Source organism: Nicotiana tomentosiformis, chromosome 12, assembly GCF_000390325.3.
Source record: "Nicotiana tomentosiformis chromosome 12, ASM39032v3, whole genome shotgun sequence".
NCBI lineage: Eukaryota > Viridiplantae > Streptophyta > Magnoliopsida > Solanales > Solanaceae > Nicotiana > Nicotiana tomentosiformis.
In genome coordinates this window covers 96,884,411-96,909,651 of record NC_090823.1, presented here as the reverse complement: position 1 = coordinate 96,909,651, position 25,241 = coordinate 96,884,411, and the positions used below count along the sequence as shown (strand labels likewise).

General features: G+C 35.9%; 4 protein-coding genes across 4 annotated transcripts; 3 read left to right on the top strand and 1 right to left on the bottom strand.

Moving 5' to 3' along the window:
• Nucleotides 1–3,292: 3,292 nt before the first annotated feature.
• On the top strand, nt 3,293–5,531 carry LOC104094849 (protein JINGUBANG). Its single transcript, XM_009600864.4, has 2 exons — nt 3,293–3,840; nt 4,513–5,531. Exons 1-2 carry the CDS (start codon nt 3,439–3,441, stop codon nt 5,338–5,340), a joined length of 1,230 nt encoding a protein of 409 aa, XP_009599159.1. The 5' UTR covers nt 3,293–3,438; the 3' UTR covers nt 5,341–5,531.
• A 187-nt stretch (nt 5,532–5,718) lies between these two features.
• On the bottom strand, nt 5,719–8,776 carry LOC104094857 (xanthotoxin 5-hydroxylase CYP82C4-like). Its single transcript, XM_009600874.4, has 3 exons — nt 8,259–8,776; nt 7,158–7,581; nt 5,719–6,503 (listed from the first exon to the last, which is right to left on the bottom strand). The coding sequence occupies exons 1-3, from the start codon at nt 8,774–8,776 to the stop codon at nt 5,874–5,876; spliced, it is 1,572 nt and encodes a 523-aa protein (XP_009599169.1). The 3' UTR covers nt 5,719–5,873.
• A 7,688-nt stretch (nt 8,777–16,464) lies between these two features.
• LOC104094865 (uncharacterized) lies at nt 16,465–22,021 on the top strand. Its single transcript, XM_009600886.4, has 7 exons — nt 16,465–16,638; nt 17,966–18,035; nt 18,288–18,347; nt 19,362–19,476; nt 20,373–20,488; nt 20,837–20,961; nt 21,498–22,021. The coding sequence occupies exons 1-7, from the start codon at nt 16,562–16,564 to the stop codon at nt 21,619–21,621; spliced, it is 687 nt and encodes a 228-aa protein (XP_009599181.1). The 5' UTR covers nt 16,465–16,561; the 3' UTR covers nt 21,622–22,021.
• A 713-nt stretch (nt 22,022–22,734) lies between these two features.
• LOC104094872 (pollen-specific leucine-rich repeat extensin-like protein 3) lies at nt 22,735–24,796 on the top strand. The gene has a single exon (XM_009600892.4). It carries the CDS (start codon nt 22,882–22,884, stop codon nt 24,589–24,591), a length of 1,710 nt encoding a protein of 569 aa, XP_009599187.1. The 5' UTR covers nt 22,735–22,881; the 3' UTR covers nt 24,592–24,796.
• Nucleotides 24,797–25,241: the final 445 nt, after the last annotated feature.

Genomic DNA, 25,241 nt, shown 5'->3' with positions numbered 1-25,241 from the left:
TAGATTATTATATAATCTGCACAGGTGTTATATGTCATGATTGTGGGACCTACGTCGTGATCGCGAAGAACAAACCATCATTGTCTCTGAATTGGCCTACGCGAACACGATGCATGACCACCTTGCCACTAAGCGAACGCGGGAAGCCTTACGCGATCGCGAAGGCTTACAGCCTGAATCCCCCCCCCCCCAGCTAAACTCCCTTCTACACGAACGCGTCAACCTTAACACGATTGTGGAGACCACTTCACCCAAATCTTCGCGAACGCGGTTAACAACCCGCCTTCCGTCAAGGACACCCTACGCGATCGCGAAGAAGGAAACCAGAACTGAGAACCAGCAGTTCCAAAACATGGAGAAATTGCCCGAAACTCATTCAAACCCACTAATCCCACAGCATAACACGAACCAACTCGAGGCCTCAAATCACACCAAACAATATCAAAACTACGAATTGCACTTCAATTCAAGCCTAATGAACTAATGAACATTTTCAAATTCAAAACTTGCGCCGAACAAGCCTAAACAACTCCGAATAACCTCACATTTTGCACACTAGTCCCAAATGACACAACAGACTTATTCCAACTCCCAGAATCAAAATCTAAACCTGATATCTACAAAGTCAACTCTCAGTCAAACTCCGCAACCTTCCAAACCTTCAACTTTCCAACTTTTGCAAAAAAATATCAAATCAACCTATAGACCTCCGAATCAACATCCGGACATACACCTCAATCCAAAATCACCATACGAAGCTATTGGAACCATCAAAACTCCCTTCCGGATTCGTCTACACACAAATCAAACTCCAGTCAACTCTTTCAACTTAAACTTCCAACTTTGGGACTAAGTGTCCCAATTCACTCCGAAACTTACCCGAAACCAAACCAACCACCCCGGTAAGTCAGATAACCCCAAATGAACATAGAAGAGGTAATAAATAGGGAAACGTGGCTACAATACTCAAAACAACCGGACGAGTCGTTACAAATAACAATCTTGCACGTATCATATTGCAATCCTTCTTCTTTATACTGATAGTTAGCCGCCGTAGCTCAATTCTCAATTACCTGTAATTAATTCGACTCAATCATAGTTTTATTTTGTTAGTTCTAATATTAATAATCTCAAATCAATTATTCTTCCCGAATAGTGTCAAGCCTTAAATTATTAGAACATTGTGTAATCCAATTTATATGGATACGATATATAAAATATGCGATATTTGACTAGCGAACATTCGATTTATATACTGGTTTTGCGCTCGTCAATATGCCCTGTGATTGACTTATTTTAGGAGCTCATTAACAACTAAACTTTTTTTTATAATGTGCATATAAGTTAAAACCATGTTAATAGAGTATCACGAATATACAGGGAGTGTTTATTCTTGAAGTTGAGCTTTGGTTTGAAGAATTAGCCTCAAGGGCAAAATCCTTCATAATTCATGGGAAATGAACTACACAAACAAAATCAAAGGTGCAAAGGTGATTATATTCACCTAAAGAATATGATTAATTAATACAAGTTAGAAACACGTGGTGTATACTCCCTCCGTTCAAATTAGACGAGTTACTTTTTTTTTTAGTCTGTTCCAAAATAAATGACACATTTTGAAATTAGAAAATAATTCAACTTTAAACTTTTCATTTTATCCACTTTACCCTTAATGAGAAGCTTTTATAACCATACAAATGCATAGCCCCACAAAGCTTTTACCCTTAAGCTTTTAATACCACAAGTTTCAAAAATCTTTTTTCTTCTTAAGCTCCGTGCCTAGTTAACTACCTAATCTAAATTGAAACGGATGAAATAATATGCAAGAATGAACTAGAAAACGAGAGAATATTACCGAGTGCAGGAGGAATAAACATAATTCCTATTCCTTGATAATCTTGTTACAGAAGTACCTTCCGTGAATTGCCAGAAAATTCAAGTGGGTAGGGATACGAAATGGTTCAGTTTTAGTTTGATTCTTTTGCCTTTTTTTGAGAACTTGTATTGGTGTATGCTACTTAGAAATTTTCCAGAGAAGAGAAAGATTTGGTTAATCATATGACGTTTATAATTTACAGTGGATCGAGGTACTCTCGTGTCACAAATACAGAGCTTAGAATCGCAAAAGAATGACGTGGCGTGACAATCTAGTGATGGAGTAGTAATCTCTCGATTTCATTATATACAACGATATTTGGAGTGAAGTCTAAAAAATAAATCAACTTTTGGCACATACTAAAAATTATTACTAGATCTCGTATTCTTGGTAAAAGAGGTAATATAGTAAGAAAAATTCATGTTTCTATAATTATGAGAGTACTGTAGTGTCAATATAGCTAAATCCAACAATTATAAAGGTAATAACTTGGAGGAAGATGTAAAAGAAGTACTGACTATCCGAAATTAAAGTTTAATATTTATACATGTCTTAATAATTTCGGATTTCGGATCGGATCGGGTTACAATTATACCAATCCGAATCCGATCCGAATATTCAAAATTTTAATAAACACAATCCGAAATCCGATCCAAATATCCGAAATCCAAAATCCGAAATTAAACGGATCGATTCGAATATCTAATCCAAATGAACAGCCCTAGTAACGATTCATTGGAAATCATTTTGTGCTAACCAAATGTGGGGTCTTACCATCCAAATTAAATCTCTCTTTGGCCTCATAGTAATGACGGCCGTCTATCTATATGTGTCAAAATGTAATTGTTCAATGTTTTTCATTCCTATAATTATTAATTACCATAGACAAATTTTTACTCCGTCGCATAATAAAAATACAGTCAAACCTCTATATAATAGCCTTATTTGTTTCAATATTTTTTTGGATGATATAGTAAAGTGCGGTTATAGAAGACATATATTATAATATAACACAAAAATCGATTTCGAGAAAAACTTTACAATGACTGTTATATAAGAATGTTATTATAGAAATATCTGACTATATACTATTGTGTAAATATTTTATCACTATCATACTATAAAAAATAAAAATTATATACTATGATAGGGAAAAAAATTATACTATTGTGTGTGAATATTTTTACTAAATTAAATTTTTATAGTATGGTATTATCTGTCCCTTCTTTCCCTTTCCGATATTATAAAAGTGAAAACCACTCTCCTCTCCCGCCTCCCATCGTTTCATATTCCCTACAAAAACTCCCTTCCACTCTCTCCATTGTTTCATTTGCTTTCGATCATTTTCTTTTCTTCTCCGCTTTGCTCGATCATCTTCTCTTCTTTCCTTCTTTTTTCTCATTTTAACTTGAAAATTTTATTCGTTTTCTTTATGGTGGAAGAATTAGAATGATATACTACAACCAAAAAAGGCCATCCACCATAATTATATTCTCTAATAATTAAGACTATCCCTTAGCTTCTTAAATTCGACAACAAAAAAAATTCACTTTGATCCTAACATGTCTTCTGCTATGAATGATGAAGATTTCAGCGTACGGAAAAAGAGGTTCTCTGCTTATGATCGTCTCAGTTGTGAAGGTTCTCCTATGAAAATGTCCCCTTGGAACCAAAGTTGTCATCTTAATAATCCCAATTTGTGCAAATTTGACGAGGATGTTTCCAACAATAACTCCAAAATTTGCCTCATTGGTTCACTTGTTCGTGAAGAAGGCCATATATATTCTTTGGCTACTAAAAATGATCTTCTTTACACGGGTTCCGACAGCAAAAATATACGTGTGTGGAAGAATATGAAGGAATTCTCGGCTTTTAAATCCAATAGTGGTCTTGTTAAAGCCATTATTATTTCAGGTGATAAGATTTTCACTGGTCATCAAGATGGAAAAGTTCGAGTTTGGAAGGTAATGTCGAATTGTCTTACCTAAAAGTTTTAGCTATTAGAGAGAATAACTTTAATCTATGTAATTGTATTAGTATATTTCAACACGCCCCTTCACCCGATTCTTTAACGGGCCAAGCACGTAAAAAAAGATTTTGATCATGGGTGGCATTGAAAATTTCTTTTTCGCACTTGTATTGCGTTTCGATACGTGTAGTACTAGTGTATTCTTGTATTTTCTATTATTAGATTTCTATTATTATATAATGTTTCTTTTGATTCGGTTATCTTATTTTTTGGTTGTGGTTACAACTTCTTTTTACGTGATTTCTTTTATTTATATACTTTTCTTGAGCCGAGGGTCTACACTGAGTATGTTGTTGGTGGTGGTGTTGGCGGCATTGAGAATTGAACAGGAACGTATCTTAAAAGTTTAAATAGTTGAAGAGGACACATTTTTGTCTACTTAAGGAGTTTAATTTCCACACGTTAACAAATTAAAAGATTTTTTACATTGTGAGGACCGTCATTTAAAAGATAACTTAAACTAACGCTTATAATAAGTGAAATTAGTAACATGGATAATGAGATATGTTATCTTACATCAAGTTAAAATACACATATAGTATATAAGTTTTGACTACTATCAGTGTATAAGTTACATCTTTTACTTAATTGTGTTACATCTCAACAGGTACAACCTAATAATCCTAGCAGTTATAAACCTGCTGGAACATTGCCAACATTCTTTGACATTTTCAAGGCTTCAATTAGGCCAAGCAACTACTTCATGTCAGCCAAACATAACAGAGCTTCCATTTGGATCAAGCATTGGGATGCCATTTCTTGTTTAAGCATGGACCATAACCATGGCCTTCTTTACTCTGCGTCATGGGACAGAACATTTAAGGTTTGGAAAGCTGACAACTCAAAATGTCTTGAATCTGTCAAAGCACATGAAGATGCAGTGAATTCTGTAGTTGCTAGTGTTGATGGCATAGTTTACACAGGGTCAGCTGATGGAACTGTCAAAGTTTGGCAAAGGGAATTTTCAGGTAAAATTATAAGACATGTTTTGGTACATACCCTTTTGAATCAAGAATGTGCAGTGACTGCACTAACAGTTAACAAGTCTGGTTCAGTTGTATACTGTGGATCATCAGATGGGGTTGTGAATTTTTGGGAAAAAGAGAAGAAATTGACACATGGGGGTGTACTCAAAGGTCATAAGTTGGCTGTTCTCTGTCTTGAATCAGCAGGAAATCTTGTTTTTAGTGGATCAGCAGATAAAACAATATGTGTTTGGAGAAAAGAAGGGTCAGTTCATACATGTTTGTCTGTGTTGACAGGTCATAGTGGACCAGTGAAATGTTTAGCAGTGGAAGAGGATAAAGAGTCAACAAGAAATGACCAAAAATGGGTGCTTTATAGTGGGAGTCTTGATAAATCTGTGAAGGTTTGGAGTGTTTCAGAAATGGCACCTATTATGCAGAATGGGCATGAGGATCATGTCAGGATTTAATCCCTACTTTTGTTAAGTGTTGATATGTTTTCTTTTACACTCCTTGCAAAGAAAGAAGAATACTAAAGATGGGTTATTATGTAATGGTAAAAGAGTATATAATTAAATGATGTGTAAATTTGTTGGCCATTGATTTCTATATAAAATTTTGGTACATAATGGATGAATAAAGCAACTACTTTTCCTTTTCATATGTTGCACACTAATTTCCAATATAACCAGTCCCAAGTTCCGATTAAGAAAGAGAATTGCAGTAGTTTGACAGCTAGTATAGAAATAATTTTAATGATTCGTAGAATAAAGCTTAAAGGATAAAGAAATTGCATATAATTATCCAAGAGTAATAGGCTACAACAATGTTGAGAAAAGACATCTCTAGTATTTTATTCATGTAAAAAGAAGCACAAAGTTGTATGTTATTCAGTAAAAAGGATGGACTAATCGGCCAACTTGAACAGATCCATAACCTGCTTCTATCTGTTCTCAACGAAGGAAATTAGGCAAATACGATCGAATTGACTATAAGAAATGCATCAACAGCCATAAAGATTGGCATTGAGGCGCGGAGTAATGAGAACATCTAATGGTGTTGCTTTAGGTATAGTTAAACCAGGGCTCTCCGTCAAGTCAATAAGTTGATCACCCACGGGCTTGGAAAACTCGAAAGCCTGAAGAAAACGTGCCAATGTCAAATGAAGAACTTGTAGCGCCAATGATACGCCAGGACAAGATCGTCTACCAGAACCAAACGGAATGAGCTCAAAATCTTGGCCTTTTACATCAACATTTGAATTACTCATCAAAAATCTATCTGGTTTAAAAGAATCAGGATCTTCCCAAATTCTTGGATCCCTTTGTATTTTCCATACATTTACAATTAAACGAGTTCCAGGGGTAATTTTATAGCCACCAACTTCACATTCGTCCATGGCTTCTCTAGGTCCTAAGAGAGGACCAGCAGGGTACAAACGTAAGGTTTCTTTAATAATGGCTTGAATATAGGCTAAGTTTTGTATGTCGGATTCGTCAACTTGTCTGTCTTTACCAACATGAACATCTATTTCTTCTTGTGCTTTTCGCAATATTTCAGGATTATTTAGGAGTAATGAAATTGCCCATGTTAGTGTTCCTGCTGTTGTGTCGCTGCCTCCAAGAATAAGCGCCTAGACCAAAAAGAATACTTTAAGTACAACAAATTGTAAAGGGTTTGACTTTTATACAATGACATTATTATCTTAAATTTATACTATCAGACCATATCATATATCAAAATTAATTAAGGGTAACTGCGTATATCCGTAAACCAATAACATGGAAAATTCATAAGTCAAGAAATTTTCTGCTAGAGATTAAATTACATTGATTATGCAAAAATTCATTATTAATATAAAGACTTAAAAAAGTTGATACTCTATCCATTTCAATTCATCGTGTCTTATTTTTTTTTAGTTTGTTTCATAAAAGAATGTTATTTTTCTATATTTAGTAAGTTTTTAATTCAAGATTTTCATTTTACCCTTAATGACACTCTCCCTTATATTAATTGACATGGCATGTTTGAGATGTACAAGATTCAAAAAGCAATTTTTGATATGCTATAAACACTTGTAGTTTAAGACAAGATTCAAAAGTTTTCTTTATACATCATGTCTAATCAAACTAAGATGCATAAAATAAAGTGGAGAAACTATAATCTAAACTTTCAGATAAGATCGTGATACAATATGTCCGGTTCTCAAAGGCAAGGAAGAATCGACTTTAAATAAGCGAAGCGCTTTTTTCTAAACAAAAATGACATAGAAGATTTAAGAACATACCAGGCAAGTGGACTTGATACTTGTATCAGCATCATATTGAAAATTGGAGAGACGGCCTTCTTCTTGAAGTGATAACATAACATCAATGAAATCTTGTGCACCTTCATTCTTACCCTCACTCAATCTTCTCTTCTCTCGGTGTTCTTGTAGCCAGCTTTCAAGTATAGAATCAAGCTCTTTAGCTGTTCTTTTCATAGCCTTTTCATGCCCTTGTATATCAAACCACCCCAGAATTGGAAAAGCATCAGATGGTACAAAAATTCCAATCAAATGAAAGAATTGATTTATTGCCTTTTGGCAACGTCTAGCTTCATCATCATCACAACTTGCTCCTGCACCAAAATAACGCTTTCCAGCAACCATTCTAACGATTACGTTTAATGTCAAATCCTCAAACCAATGTTTGAGCTCGACGAGTATTGGCCTGTAGTTAGAGGTGTCAAATTTAGTTCATAAAATAAGTGTAATTCGACCAATCCATCATATACGGATGGATTTGAATTGGAGGAAATGATCTTAGACCCAGTTACAGTTTGAATAGAAAAAACAAATTGTACAAAACATCTCCTATATTTTATTAACCAATTTCCTATATTATATTTTATAGCGATTTTCATGATAAGGACAATATAATGCAAAAAGAAAAAAAAAACATTTGTAATGACCACAAAATTGATCTCCCCGTTGAATTGAGAATAAAATATTTGACAGGTCAATAATCGAACATAGCCCATCAAACAAAAATTTACTCTCTCTATAATTGCATCCATTTCTCTTTATAAAGATAAAAGAAAAATTATTTTGTTTAATTTGGTAATAGAACATATATCTAAAAGGCAAAATAATTTTAGAAATGATTTTTAGTTGGAGTAGTGGCGTAGCCAGATGGAGTGAAAAACTGAACACCATTCATTAGAAAATTATATTAAGTATATAAAAAATTATACTATATATATAGATCAAAAATTATTTTTTTATAAATATATATTAAGCCTTGAACACCCTTTGTAAAATTATTGGATTCGCCACTAATGACACGTTATTTAGAAACGTTATGTCATGATTCAAATTTGACCCAACCGGCCTATTTGACAGCTTTACCTGTAGCCTGAGTTGTTGTTGACCCACAATTTGTACAGCTCTTGGATCCCCATCTCCACTTCTGATACTTGAACATGCTTAAGAGTATCAAGCCTCCGATTCGAAAGAAGTTCATACATAGCAATTTTCCTCATCTCACGCCAGAAAGTGCTATAAGGTGCAAACCCAAAAACTGCATAACCATAACCCATATGCTTTGCAGCAACTGTTGTGGGACGGCTAGCCAAAGCTTTGTCATTCAAAGTAAAACATTCTTTGGCCATTTCCCAACTGCTAACCACAAATGCTCGACGACTGCCTAGTCTTATACTAAATGCTGGACCATAATTGTCAGCCATGGCTCCGAGTGTTCGATACAGAAGTTGTTCTGCGCCGCCTAGTAAGTGAAGGTGGCCTATAATTGGCCATGCACCAGCTGGTTCAGGAGCATGTTTTTTAGAAGTAGAGTTTTTATTTTTGAAAAGAAAATATAAGAAAATGACTACTCCAAGGAGTGGTAACAAGAAATAGGTGTCCATGTATTGATATCTTTATGAAAGAGACTAATTGGGGAATGAAAGAAATGAGGGAACTTTCAAATGAATTTATAGGTTTGTTTCAACAACTTTGGATGAGTTATATTGCATGGAGCATTCTCTAAACGTTAACGGCATGGTACATGTTTGTCTTGCTACATTGACTTTAGCTTCATTGACTTTCTATAGAATTATGGAGTACATATAAATGCACACCATGTGTAGAACCTAACCACTTTTAGGGTGTGTTTGGTATGAATAAAAATGTTTTCCTCGAAAAATATTTTTCTTGAAAAATAAATACTAGTTTTCTTACTTTTTTTTGGTGTTTGGTTAGACAACATATATATATTTTTTCTGTAAAATATAGCAAATACTATGGGAGACGAAATAAATAAGGGTGGGGAAGGTGGTAGGTCGAGGTCTAGATGTCGGAGTGACGGTGGCGAGCATAGAGGTGGGGCGGGGCAGGGGGTTGGTGTGGGGAGGTGGAGGGTGGGAAGGCTGAAAAAACAGTTTTGAAAAATATTTTTCCTCTTTTTTGGTTGGAAATACAATATTTGAAACTTATTAATCAAAATTGTCTTAGATTTGTATATTACCCGACCTAAGTGTGTTTTCCTTCAATTTTATATACAATTCATTATTAGTGCCTTAAAGATTTCAGTTAGACCCTTTTTCTTTTCTTTTCTTTTTCTCTCCTCTCCTCTTTCCCTATTCTCTGTCGCCTCTCTTCATATACAATTCATTATTAGTTTCTTAAATTAAGTGATTCAGTTACACCCTTTTTCTTTTTTCTCTCCTTTCCACTTTCCCTATTCTCTGCCGCCTACGAATTAAAACTAAAATTTCGTACAAATTTGATATATCTACAACAACATATAAGCTAAAAATAAATTTTATATAACTAATTATATAGTATACAAATTATTTATAAGTTATATACAACTTTCGTATATCAGTTTTACCCACTTAAATATAACTAAAATATCATACAACTTAAATACAATTTTTATAAAAAATTTATAAAAATATCATACAAATTGTATGTATTTTGTATATGATTTGTATATATTTTGTATGTAGTGTATTCTTATTCCTCTCTGAAATTTTATATTACACCCTGTGCGTCCCAAGGTGACGTAATGGATATGAGACTTGTTAATCATGATTTAAATGATTTTAAAGTCATAATATGGCTATATATGATATTTGTATTGAAAATATGAAGTTTGAGAAAAATCGGATTAAAGTTGCGGAAACACCGATTAAGGATTTGCCCTGTAACAGAGCTTTTTGAGAAATAACTTTCGTGTGTTATATGAGGTATTTTTGGAATATATTATATACCAAATTGAAGGTCTTTTAATGTAGTTTCCAACGCACTTAACCGTTCATTCATACGACATCCGGATAAAAAGATGTAAGCATCGGAAGATGGGCGAATCAGAGGGTGCCAAGCTAGCACCTTTTGACTTTTCAAAAGTTGATATATATTTTGTTACCTCGTCTCTCTCTTCATTTTTACATAGCATCTGACCAGAGGACACCATAAAAAAGGTGCTTGAGCTCTCTAATAGTGCTTCAAACAAGACTATCATCTCGGACACGAAATCAAGAAGTGATAACATTAAAACGATCCATATGACGTAAATATCACTATATCACCTCTCTTTTTCTTTGTAGTTTGAGTTTTGGAATGTATTTAATAGTTAATAAAAATTCTTAATTTCTGTATTTAAGCTTTAAAATATCAAAAAAAGTTGACAAATTCGTTTCCTAATAGTTAGACCTCACAGGACGGTGATCGGAAGCCGTGAGTTCGAGTTATTTGACTTATAGTGGACTGTTTTGTGGGCTGTTTCGTGTTGCTTTTGGGTTGTCTATTGTGCTGCTGATTTATGGAGTTTGGAAGGATAAAAAAGGCGTGGAGAAACGCCACATGTGGTAGGGTAGTAGGTTGGTCACTCGTCGTTGTAGTTATAGGCTAATTGTTAACTTGTTGATTGGGTGTATTATAGTATATTTGGGGGTTTTGTTGTATTGAAGGTCCCGAATTATAATTAGGTTGGTTTTGAGTTGCTGATTATATTATGTTTGTATCTCGCCTATAGTAGGCTTGAGGGAGCAGTAAAATCAGGGGAAATGCTGCCCGTTTTATTTTAGAATCGAGCTATCCTCTGAGATACGTAATATACTACCACCATCTAAATTGTACACATATTTCTTTATTATAGGTTTGGCGCGCTAGTTGTCATAAGCTTGTTGTTGAGTTGCATTGACGACTTGAGGTATGTTAAGCCTATCCCTTCTTTCTTTTTGGCATGATCCAAATGATACAAGCGAAACGAGCAAAATACGCAACTTCCATAAATGACTCTATTCATAGAAATGCTAGAGATGCTTATGTTCTTGATTCCCCATGTGTCCTATTATTCTATCATCTGTTCATGGGTCTCAGAAAATACGTAAGTTGATAAAGTTTACTTCATGATATTAATCAAGGCATAGTGGTCTTATGACATTCCGAAAAATCTTATTAACGTACTTTTTATGCATTTCATTCATGTATACATGTACATAGACCCATGACCATATGGTGTTATATACGCGTATATTATATGTATATGGGATATGAAAAAGGTTATGGCGTTATATACGCACCACCGCCTGATCAGCTGGTATACGTTGATGATTTTACCCACAGTGGCTGAGATGATATGATGGGATGCCCTCAGAGGCTTGATGGTGTTATGTATGCATATACCTATGCATGGTATGGCATTTATACGCACATGCATGACATTATAAATTTTCATGATTCATAGAGCGATTCAGAATTACAGGTTGAGTTCTTTACTCTATGTTTCTTTCATGTCTTTTATATACTACTGTCATGCCTTATATACTCGGTATTTTATTTGTACTGACGTCCCTTTTGCCTGGGGACGCTGCGTTTCATGCCCGCAGGTCCCGATAGACAGGTTGAGAGATCTCCAAGTAGGTTATAAGCTCAGCGGAAGATGTTGGTGCGCTCTATTTGCTCCGGAGTTGCTTATTTGGTCAGTATGATTCGGACGTGTATTGTTTAGTATGGCGGGGCCCTATCCCGACCTTTATGGTATTTATCTACTCTTAGAGGCTTGTAGATATATGCCATATACGTAAAAAATTGTATGGCCTTGTCGGCCTACGTTTAGTGTACGAGTGATCATTTTGGTCTTATAGGCCCAAGTTGGTATTACATATTTTATTCTAGTTATCCTACGATAGCCTTTCCGTCTCATTTACCCATGATAGCATGATACAAAAAGATATGTTATGTTGGTATTCGGTTGAGTAAGGTACCAGGTATCCGTCGCGGCCCATCGGTTTGGGTTGTGACATTTCAATCAAAACTTTCTCTCTTAATACATTTTTGAACGTATCAACAACTTTATGTAAAAATATAATATTTATAGCTTAAATACAAATTTCATACACTGATTCGTATATTATACAACTATTTTTCAACTTTCATACAACATTCAAGTAAATAAAATATAACTTCAACAGAACAAAACTAAAATATAATTTACATACAACTTTAATTCAATTTTAGTATAATTTTATACACATATATATATATATATATATATATATATATATATATATATATATATATATATATATATATATATATATATAATATCATGTGTTCTTCTTCTTATTCGAGTTTCAATCTGAAATCCAACTAAAGTTAACTCTAATCTTCACCAAACACCCTCAAAATTGAGATATAAACTCCAAAGAATATTCTCAATTGTTTGCAACAACATCCAATCCTAACAAATAATATTTTTAAAAATCCAAATTCGAATTCAAAGCTTTTTAATGGCTGTCAATGGTAGAAAGTCATACACCTTCAAAAATTAATGATTGACAATTTCAATTCGAACACCTCTTGTGCAACATGAAAGAAAATCGCTAAGTTAAAACTCTATAGTAAAATAATTGATACCTATTAATGAATTTCCTCGAAAACAAAGAGGATAAAGTAGATGAGAATAGAGAGAAAAATAAAGAAAATCGAAGGAAGAAAAATAAGGTTGAGGAAAGAATAGAGAATGTGATATATATATATATATATATATATATATATATATATATATATATATATATATATATATATATATATATATATATATATATATATAGAGAGAGAGAGAGAGAGAGAGAGAGAGAGAGAGAGAGAGAGAGTCGATGAGAGAGATCGAAGAGAGAGGGGGAAAAGGAAATAACTGATATTCCCTATTCAATTCATAATATAAAAGGATATTCATTAATACTAATTTGTATATAATTGGTAAATTGTATATCAACTTGTAATTAAATAAACCTAAACGATAAAGGTAAATAAGTTTTTAATAGTACATATATGTAAAAATCTCTTAAATATACAAAAGATGGGCCAAGTTGCACGGGTTGAGCTATTGCCCATTGTATAGCTCATCTTAACCTAACCTATCTTAGCCTAAGCAAACTTTGGGCAAGGTTGGACAATGACCAATTTATTAGTTTAGTCTATCTTGACCCACCCAAACTCAGGCCAATTCGCCCATTTGATACTTCTACTTTTAGTGCAAATTTATGTTCTCCTAAAAGAAAAGAAAATAATAAAAGTAGTCCCGTATGTTTGGTGTAGGTTCAAAATAATCTCTTAAATATATTATTGCATAGTTTTGATCCTTTAAATGTCAAAACTGAAATATTGTTTATCTATGTTAAATATTTAATAAACTATTAGCCTATTTGGCCGAACTTTTAAAATCACTTTATTTTTTAAAAATATATTTCTCAAAAGTGTTTAAGTGCGGTTTTGTCTTATTTTTTGTCTGTCGACACAGTATAGGCTCTTGTTAATAGACTTGGAGGTCAAGGTAGCAAGGAAGAAGAGAACGGTGTACGGCCAACCTAAGATCAAGTGGGGAGCCTTGACTAAGGGAAAGGCTCAGGAGTTGGGGGAGAAACTGTTGGCTATGGGGGCCTGAAGTAGTAAAAGGGACGCGGGTAGTATGTGGATAACGACAGCGAACTGCATTAGGGAAGCTGTTAGGGAGGTGTTAAGGGTCTCGAAGGGTTACTCGGGTGGCCATAAAGGAACTGGTGGTGGAATGGAGAGGTCCAAGGAAAAGTAGAAGCTAAGAAAGCGGTGTATATGAAGCTAGTGGGGAGCACGAACGAGGAAGAGCGGAGGTCTTATATGGAGTGTTATAAGAATGCAACGAGAGAGGGTGCTCGCGGTCACAACGGCTAAGACTGCAGCTTTTGGAAGATTGAATGAGGATCTTAGGGGCAAATGAGGGGATAGAAAACTGTACAAGTTAGTCGAGACTAGGGAGAGAAAGGCTCGAGACTTGGATCGAGTGAGGTGCATCAAAGACGAAGATGGTAAGGTATTGGTGGAAGATGCGTGTATCAGGCGTAGATGGCAGAAGTACTTCCATAGACTCTTAAAAGAGGAAGGGGATAGGAACATCGTGTTGGGCGAGTTGGAGAACTCAGAGAGTCGGAGAGATTTTGGGTTTTGTAGGGGTATTAAATGCGAGGAGGTTGATGTGGCAATACAGAAGATGAGCAGGGGTAATGCGACTGGGCCTGGCGAGATCCCGATGGAATTTTGGAAAGTAGCGAGTATGGTAGGCTTGGAGTGGCTTACTAGCCTGTTTAACGTCATTTTCAAGACGAAGAAGATGCCCGAAGATTGGAGGTGGAGTTTGATGATTCTGTTGTAAAAAAATAAAGGTGATATCCAGAACTGCAATAACTATTGGGGTATCAAGCTGCTAAGTCACACTATGAAGGTTTTGGAGAGGGTGGTGGAGCAGAGAGTGAGGACATGTGTATCTATCTCTGAGAACCAGTTCGAATTTATGCCGGAACGGTCAACTTCAGAAGTCATTCACCTTGTGAGACGATCGGTGGAGCAGTATAGGGAGAGGAAAAAGGATTTGCACATGGTGTTAATTAACCTTGAGAAGGCTTATGACAAAGTCCCGAGGGAGGTGCTATGGAGATGTTTGGAGGTTAGCGGAGTCCTGGTAGCGTACATTAGGGTGATTAAGGACATGTACGAAGGTTCTAAGACTCGGGTGAGGAATGCGGGAGGAGACTCAGAACATTTCCCTATGGAGTTGGGGTTGCATCAAGAATCATGCCTTAGCCCGTTTTTGTTTGCCCTAGCGTTGGATGTGCTGATACGACACATACAATGGAGGGTGCCATGGTGTATGTTATTTGTTGACGACAAAGTTCTGATTGACGAGGCGCGATGGAGTATTAATGCTAGGTTAGAAGTTTGGAGACAGACGCTGGAGTCGAAAGGTTTCAAGTTGAGTAGGTCGAAAACTGAATACTTGGAGTGCAAGTTTAGTGATGAGAGGCATGAAGAAGAAGTGGAAGTAAAGATTGATACCCAAGTTATTCCCACGAGAGATAGCTTCAAGTATCTTGGGTATATAATCCAAGGCAACAGAGAGATTGACGAGGATGTTACCCACCGCATTGGAGCGGGTTGGATGAGATGAAGGCTAGCTTCAAGGGTTTTATGCGATAAGAATGTGCTGCCTAGACTTAAGGAAAATTTTTACAGGGTGGTAGTTAGACCGGCTATGTTGTATGGAACTGAGTGTTGGCCCGTCAAGAAGATGAGCGTAGCTGAAATTAGGATGTTGAGATAGATGTGTGGACATACTAGGATAGACAAGATCAGAAATGAAGTTATTAGGGACAAGGTGAGAGTGACATCCGTGGAAGCCAAGTAGCGGGAATCGAGGCTGCGAAGTGAGAAGGAGAGACATAGATGCCCCGATCAGGAGGTGTGAGAGGTTGGCCATGGCGGGCTTGAGGAAGGGCAGGGGTAGGCCAAAGAAGTATTAGGGAGAGGTGATTAGGCAGAACATGTCGGTGCTTCACCTAACCGAGGGCATGACTAGCGATAGGAAGGTGTAAAGGTCGAGGATTAAGGTGGTGGGTTGACAAGTAATTGTGAGTTTCTCATAGGTTTACCAGCAGTAGTAGTATTATTCTTGTTGTTGGTTGAAAGTTACTTCCTTTTAGTTTGTTATTATATATGGTACTTATCAACCTCGTCCATTGATTTTGAAAATTGCTACTGGAAATTATTGTTCCCTGATTGTTACTATTTGATGCTACACTTTCTCCCTTTTACTGGAAATTGTTGCTCCCTGATTGTTACTATCTGATGCTACTTTTTCTCCTCTTTTTTCTTATCGTCTTTTGTCTCCCTCGTCTTTCTTTCTCCCCCTCTTTCTTCTTCTTCTTTTTTCCTTTTCTTCTTTTCCACCTTATCTTGAGCCGGGGGTCTATCGGAAACAGCCTCTGCACCTCTCCAGGTAGGGGTAAGATTTGCGTACACACTACCCTTTTCAAACCTCACTTGTGAAATTATATTGGGTATATTGTTGTTGTTGTTGTCTTAATTTTTAACACAGATTTGTCTAGCTGTTGTAAATTAGTTTGGCTAACGGGATGTAATATCAGAAAGTACAGCTGGGTGCAAGCACTTCTAGACAGCTAGTTATGAAATTGTTTTCTAATTTGATTTCAAAGCCCATGTAAACCGTGCAGGGCCCATATCCAAAGAGAAGTGGCCCAATAAGGTGGATCGAAAAGCCCAGTTAAGCAGATCCATCTGAAGCCGGAAGACTTGTCAAAAAAGAAGAGCAACTTGGTTTGAGAATTGAGATCTCCTCTACTCTACTCTACTTGTCATCAGGAGAAGGGAAGATGACGATGTTCCACTTTTTCAACTGTGCAATCCTAACTTTCGGACCTCATGCTGTCTATTACTCTGCTACCCCTTTGTACGTTCTTCTTCTTCTTAAATAGCCCAAACTTAGTTATTTTTTCAAGAATGATTTCGATCTGCGTCGATGCAAATTCGCTTTGGTTTTCTTATGTTTTTGGTTGAGTTATTTCTTTTGGGGTTTCATGTTTAGTGTTATTATATGCAATTTAGTAAACTGTATTTTCTCTTATGATTTACTGGCAGCTTGATATGCTCTGAATTTAGCATTTTTTATTGTAGGAGTTAATGTTTTGAGTTATTTCTTTAGGGGGTTTCATGTTTAGTGTTATTATATGCAATTTAGTAAACTGTATTTTCTCTTATGATTTACTGGCAGTTTAAAAAGTTACATTTATGGGTAATATTTATTAAATTATTGAAAAGATGCTATCTTTTTAGGTTATATGATTAAACATTGTTATTGGTTATGGCTTAACATTCGTTCTTTTTCTTCATGAGTCGTTGTCATCAATGCTTAAGTGTTTTTTCGTAGTATTTGAAGTTTTAAGTGTATTGTTAACCATGGTTAAGTGGCAAAAGTTGATGCAAAAATTGATGCATTTATTGGTTTGATGCATACACTAGATAAGAAATTTTTCATACTATGTGGGATAAAGGACCGGGGAGGTGGCAGGTATCCGTGTAATTAGTCGAGGTGCGCGCAAGCTGGCCCGAACACCATGGTTATCGAAAAAGGACTAGGGAGGTGCTTTGGGTTATTTTGTCTCTTAAGATTGATATTTTCTGTTTATCTGATTAATGTTGGATCGAGCATATATATCTAGATACACTTATGCAGCTAGGCCTTTCTTAGACCTTCTTTTTCTGTTTAATCTTACTACCATCTTTTGCTAATAAGAAGTAAGAATCAAAGCAGAGGATTATGGCCTTTCTTTTGGGCATTTGTTCCTTTCCTTGCTTTTAATTTTTTAAAGATGTGCAAGAGTGATGGCAATTGCATCAGGGTATCCTTAACTTTTTGCCTCTTGTTTGCCGGTGTGGCGATGTTTAGACTTTAGACTTTAATACTTAAATCTGACGCTTAATAGTATTCTGTCTACTCCATCACTTTCATGGTCTGCTTTCAAAATTAATCATCTTGTACTGTTGTTACGTATGATATAAATCTGTCCTTCTTGAGTGAGTTGCTATGTTCCTTTATCTATTGATTCTATAATTTTAGAATTAGGTCATCATCTTATGACCTTGATGTTCAATTGTGACACATTCCATGACATGGAAGGGAGGCCTCTTTTAACCAATACCATAATTTTGAACAGAACTTTTTTTTTTTTGAAAAGGAAATTTTAAACAAAGGTTGAAACTAAGGTGTTTCTATGCAGGTCCGAGTATGACACACTGTGGACTTCAATAAGAGCTGCTGTTGTTTACCTTGTTACCGCACTAGTAAAGGTCAATAACTACTGCTCGATTATGCCATGACTATGGATTCATTACCTATTTTTACTAAATGGAATTAGCTCTCTCCATCAAGAACATGAAAAAGAGAAACTGAGAGATGAATTGAGTTTTAAGCTCTAAGTACCAATTTAACCAGAAACAATGTCAAAGAATATGAACTTAGTTTGCTGGATCATGCTATTTTTGTTTATTTTATTCCTTTTGGTATCCCCATTGAGCTCATTTAGCTTCTTTTCTTTTCAGCTAGTTTGTCTAGCAACATTTCTTAATGTATCTGAAAGCGACAGTTTTGATCCATATCAGGTAATGTAGTATCCCCCTTTTAATATGTTTCCGTTATCATAACCACTATCATCTTATTTTTGGAAGTTTTGCTCGTCTTACTATCAAGGATCAATTTGTATATTTCATGTTTCTTCTATAATAGATACTCATAGCTTCAGTAAAATAGGATTGCTGGCCTTTATCACACCCCAGCCCCCTCTTATTTTTTTTTATTTTTACCTTAAACTCATCCCGGCGGCAGGGCATGTCGAAAGCTTCCTTGTCTGAATGAGAAACCTGCAGCTTATAAACTTTTCCGATCATGTCTTCTTTCTTATTAAGATTGATAGGAACCCATGGCTTTTGGTTTGGTTCTTCAACAGCTACTGATAAATACAGATCTTATTTGTATGGGTTAAACACAATTGAATTTAACTGTCTATAGACGACCCATATTTCATGGCTTGTTTAAGTGTAGGTTTGCTTATAGACTGGGCTTGAAGTACTTTTGAGTCTTCTTTTTCTTCAACCATCCTTTTCCCCAACCATTTGCTTTATCCATCTAGCAGAGTTGGATGACCCGAGAAATTGGAACTTGGTGAGAAACACTCAATTAGAAACCACAAAGCCGCCCCTTCCGATTTTCTCTTTTCATTGTTTCAGCATGGTAGGAGGAATGTTTCTTTTGGTTTCTTTCCTAGGAATTTGGATTCATGCTGAGCAAGGAAAAACCGAAACAAACGGGAAATCAAAGCATTTCGGTTGGTTCAATTGAAACTAATGAAAGGAAAATTTAATCTTTTACTGTGTTAGAGAAACTTGGACAAATGATGAATCAAATGGTCAAAGTATGTTCTCTTCATGTGTTCCATACACCAAAAGCTTTTCAATAGGTTGATCTTTGGTGTCCTTTCTTTTTCCTGGCAAGAATGCCTGATGTCTAGCAAAAAAAGTTAAATCCTATTTGCAATTTAGTGATGGTTTTCTGTTAGTTTTTTTTTCAGAAAACATTTGCTAATAGCTGATTGTGAAATGCACCTTTCCCTTTTGTAGGAATTGTTGAAGGCCGTATTCGGGTTTATAGATGTTGCGGGCCTATACTTTGCTATGACACAGTTAACACACAGAAATATTTCACAGAATCATAAGTTTCAAGCTGTTGGACTTGGTGAGTATGATTTACTTTTGCCTGAATTGAAATAACAGTCAGATTTTGATTACTGGGTGATAAGACCTATTTAGCCTGACAAGTCAGCTTTGTTTCAAAATGTTGGTCTATGCGATTTGGTTAATACCTTTTTTAATTGATTCATTGGATTCTTCAGAAGGTAAAAGAGTATTATAAAATGGAAGGCAGATAAATGATAATAGGTGTCATCGGCTGAATTTTCCACCTTATCTATGTTAACTTCTTCTGTAATGGTTTGGGTGCTTGAAGCTTTGTGGTTGAATGAGCTACATGAGAAGATAGTATGTTAATAAGTTATGGTTGGTGTGACTACCTGATTCTTGAATGTATACTTTGTACCAAAACACAAGTTCTTGAATTATATTAATAATAAGTGGGTTGCCAGACAAAGTATCTGAGGGTGAATAGAAATTGGACTAGTGTCTTTAATCACTGACAGATCATACTTGTGGCAAAGTTTGTCAAAGCACAAACTTGAAAAGGTAAAGTCATATTGCATCATTTTACTAAAAGTGCAGATATAATTGGTCAAAGGAGTCTAACAACTGAGAATGGGAGTTCCAATCACAGTATGGCAAGTTAAGAAGGGGAAACATGGTAATAGTATTTTTCTCGTTTGTTGGACATAATTGTCTTAGTTCCATCATGGTGATCTTATTGTGGTACACTGGTTGTGATAAAAAGAAAATGCTGAATGAGAGGCTTAGGATCTACCTCCATCCGACCCTTTAATTTTTATTTTTTATTTTTTTTGGTTAGGTTAAACCAGGGAGTAGCAATTGAAACAAATTTATGTATAAAAATGAAACCAATGAATATCCGTGCTTTAGAAGTTGCTGTAACTTACTTAGCATTATTTTTTTTTGTGTTCACAGGGTGGGCTTTTGCTGATTCTGTTCTGCATAGATTGGCTCCTCTTTGGGTGGGTGCTAGAGGATTGGAGTTCACATGGGACTACATCTTGCAAGGCCTTGAAGCTAATGCAAATTTGGTACAATTTATTCTTCCTTGTTAACTAGTTAGCCTTTGCAGTGCAGCACCTTCTTCTCCCAAATACTCAAGCCCAGAAACCCCTTCCCCCAAGGAAAACAAATAAAAGCAAAGAAGGAAAAGAGAACTGTCTTCACTGCACCTAAGGGTGTGGCCTAGCGGTCAATGAAGTGGGTGAGAACCATGAGGTCTCAGGTTCAAATCCCGGTGGAGGCAAAAAAAAAAAACAGTCTTCACTGTATAAAACTTTAAAATCATATATCATTAGATAATATGGAGTCATAATGAAGTTTGTCATGTCCTTCCTATCGTTTCTTGTTTTCGACTTTAACTTTTGGTCTTACTTCAGGTTTTCAGTATATCACTTGCAGCATTGGGTTCTCTAATGTGGCTTCGGAAAAATAAACCCAAGACATTGATCCCCATCATATATGCATGTGCTGGGATTGTGGCAACAATGCCATCCATAACCAGGTCTGTTCTTATTATAGTGCATTTATTCAGAATGAATCTAAATCTTAAGTAGCTGCTTCACATGAATGAAGCAGTACAAATGCTTCTACTGCTTTGAAAAGATGCATTAGTACTAAAATATTTCTTGTGTACAGTGATAGTAGCTATGGCCAGAAATAAGGGGGATATCAATTAGCAAAATGCATTTTACAGACATCTTTTTACTACAAAAATAGACCAGCTCAATCTATTTTAGTTGTCTCTATCTAATAATACAAACCAACTCTATGCGGCCCTTTGCACATAATTGTTTTGTGAAAAACATTTTTTATGCTCGAGAAGCCAAATGACAAAATGTTAGGATAGGGAGTCAGTTTGCATTGCTAAAATTAGCAATTATTTGTCCAGCATTAATTTGACCTGGATTTTAAAGCTGACAGCCTGATCTGGAAGCAATAACTTCTCTTCAAAGAGAACAATTGCTCGTCTTTTCTTTGTCTTTTTTCGTGGCTGATTCAAAAGACAGACTTGCTAAGCCATTGATATGGTGTTTGCAGTTATCTGAGGCGAGGCTTGGGTTGGCACCTTCCAAAAGTGGTAGGCTTTGAACTGTTCAGCTCATTGCTAATTGCTTTTATCAGTTGGCAGTTGTTTGTTGCATGCCAGAGACCGTCTAACTGAGGGATTACTAAATGACATTTCCTCGTGGAAGTTGGCATGCAGTTTCTTCGGTGATGAGTATGTTCTATCCAGTAACATTATTTTTCAAGAAATTTTGCGGGTATTTGGACTAAAGCTTTTCGTTGAATAACTTTATGCCCTTTACCATTCACTCTGCAAGTCAAGCTTCTTGACATTGGAATGTCTTGCGGCAAAAATTGACACGGAGGGAATTCGTTGGTTGTGCAATTTTGACGTGTACTGGTTTATGAAGATTAGATTATACCGACTCTTTGACATTTACATGTCTGAATGTTTAGTACATTTCTGAGCTCCACTCATAATCCATGACTGTTCTTGCACAGAAGTGCTCTGTATGGATAGAATTATCAATTCATTTTCGCAATGTTTGTTTATAGTATTTTGTGGCATGCAAAGCTATGTGCTACGGGCCTACGGCAATCTGCTACTGTTAATAGATTTTTTGCACCATGCTCCTGACTAATAACTTGGTTAGTGATAGCAACAAATGGGTAATAGACAACGTTATATGTAAAATTTAGGACTCTCATTAATTATAAGGAAAAGAAAGAAATTAAAAATTCCATTGGTAACCAAAAATTTATTATGTTATTAAATACCAAATATTACAAAGCTTAACTCCTCAGAGACCAAAAAATAGTAAAATTTCTATACCAAATGTATTATCTTACATTAATCGTTGTAGACGCAGGGTATAAAAATGTTAGGAGTATTAATATTCGATCATGCATTCTTATTCCATAATATACATTTACATTAATTAGTACTAATAGCCCAAGAAAATCATGTTAATCTAAAGTAAACATCCAAACCTCTCAGTAAAACAATCCATTCATTTTTTTTTGTTATTATTTTGAGGTGTCAACCAACGGCCTAGAGCAATTTAAGGTTTATCTTTGTTTCCTCTATTATTTTCTGGTGAAATGCATTGTAGTCTTCATCACCATTGGCCCCTCATTTGTTCCCTAAATACTCTCCTTTTCTTCATGCAAGAGAATGTTTTAATGACTCAATTCAAACACTGCATTGACATAATTTGACCATAATCTGCAACCCCATCTCCCACCCAAAAAAAAAAAAAAAAAAAAAAGCAATCGTCATTTCTCGTGTGATGAAGTTTTTTTATCTTTCATAATTTTCTTCTTGTTTTAGAAGCTGTCCCTTTTGCAAACCATCTTCCATAGGGCAGCCTTGGGGTTCATCCGAGGCAGCTTGTTACTCCAAACTTCTCCTCCAAAAATGCAGGTCTATCGATGTTTTTTCATTTTGTTGTTCTCCTCTATTCTGTTTTCATTGTCTGCTGCACTCTCTGACCATGAAGCATCACTTCTTGCACGGCGACAACTCTCAACACTACCTGAAAATGGTAAATTACCCGATAACTATGAATTTGAAGTCCATGTAAATTACACATTTCCGAATTCCAGGTTTAGACGTGCCTACATTGCATTAAAGGCATGGAAAGAAGCTGTATATTCTGACCCTTATAAATTCACTAGCAATTGGAAAGGTCCACATGTTTGTAAGTACAAGGGTGTTTTTTGTTCGCCGGCTTTAGATGATCCTAATGTCACTGTTGTTGCTGGGATTGATCTGAATCATGCAGATATAGCAGGCTATCTACCTGTAGAATTAGGATTATTGACGGATGCAGCTTTGTTCCATCTCAATTCCAATAGATTCTGTGGAATTATTCCAGAGAGTTTCTCTAGGCTTAGATTGATGCATGAGTTAGATCTTAGTAACAACCGTCTTGTTGGTCCTTTTCCTAAGGTTGTTCTAAACATGCCTAACCTTAAATACTTGGATTTAAGGTTTAACAACTTTGAGGGAGAGTTGCCACCACAATTGTTTGACAAAGATCTTGATGCTTTGTTCTTGAATGACAATCGATTCGTCTCCACCATTCCTGAGACTATTGGAAATTCTTCGGCTTCTGTTATTGTCTTTGCTAATAACAAATTCCATGGTTGTATTCCCAGCAGCATTGGAAAGATGTCAAACTTGGACGAGATTGTATTCAGGAACAATGATTTAGGTGGATGTTTGCCTGTTGAGGTCGGGTTGTTAAAGAATATAACGGTGTTTGATGTTGCTGGGAATTCATTTTCTGGAATTTTACCAAAGACTCTTAATGCTCTTTCACATGTTGAACAATTGGATCTTTCACATAATACCTTAACTGGCTTTGTGCCGGAGAATTTATGTCGTTTGCCAAGTTTGAAGAATTTCACGTTTTCGTTTAATTACTTCAATGGTGAGGCTAAAGGTTGTGAACCAAATGTGAGGAAAGATGTGTTTTTTGATGATACTAATAATTGTTTGCGTGATAGACCAAAACAAAAGTCTCAAAAACAATGTCAACCTATTGTGAGCAAACCTATTGATTGTAGTAAGGCTAAATGTGGAGCATCATCATCAAAATCTCTTCCTCATAAGGAAAAGAAAGAGAAGCCACAACCTCAACCTCCTAAACCAAAGCCTATTTCTCCACCTACCCCTAAGTCACCACCCACCCCTAAACCATCTCCAAAGCCTCAAGTTTTCACTCCACCACCTAACCTAAAGAAGGCTTCTCCTCCTCCACCACCTTTGAAATCGTCTCTGCCGCCACCTGTTCATTCTCCTCCTCCTCCTCCTGTTTCCTCTCCACCACCACAAGTCTTTTCACCACCGCCTCCAGTACATTCACCACCACCACCTCTTCGCTCTCCACCGCCACCTGTGCATTCCCCACCACCACCGCCAGTCCACTCTTCACCACCACCACCCGTCCACTCTCCACCGCCACCACCGGTTCATTCTCCTCCACCACCACCACCGCTAAAATCTCCACCACCTCCTCCTCCAAGGTTGTCTCCACCTCCACCCTTTGAAAATGTTATCCTTCCACCAAACATTGGTTCAATTTATGCTTCACCACCTCCGCCTATATTCCCTGGATATTAAACAGTGGAAACTCCGTTTCTTTTCACCTCTGCAATTAGTTAGTAGCGTGTTCAGTACATGTAGAACTGCATCATCGTATTTATCTCTTGTTTTTAAGAGTATCTAGTATACGATGATGTTTTGTCTTTTTTCCTTTTAACTGATTGGATATCATTCTGGAAGGATTGTATATGGAATTGTTGTAAGAGTTAGTTTTGTATCTTGACAGTTATGTCTATTGTTTCTAAAACAAAAACGCAAACAAACGGTCATGTTTGCACACGAATTTAAGAATAAATAGCACTAAAAGTGCATAGTCGAGACCCCTCAGAAAAATGTAAAATAACAATGAATTGAGCATAAACTTCATTTTTCTTTTTAAATATTGTTGGCTAAATATTATTGATCTGTGTCGGATTACACTTTAAATGACTGATTGACTGTGTAAAGAATTTCTCTACTATCGGGTACTAAAAGATAATGAATTTTCTTTGACAAGTTAAATTATATACTTCATATATATGGGGTACTTTTCATGCAGTCAGCTTATAACCTTATAGGCAAAAGTAACAAATAATTACCTAAAGAACAGTGGAAGCTAACAGAAACATGCATGGTACTTTGCGATGAAAAGAAAATATGGCCGTGGAAATCACATGTTTATAAGAAAA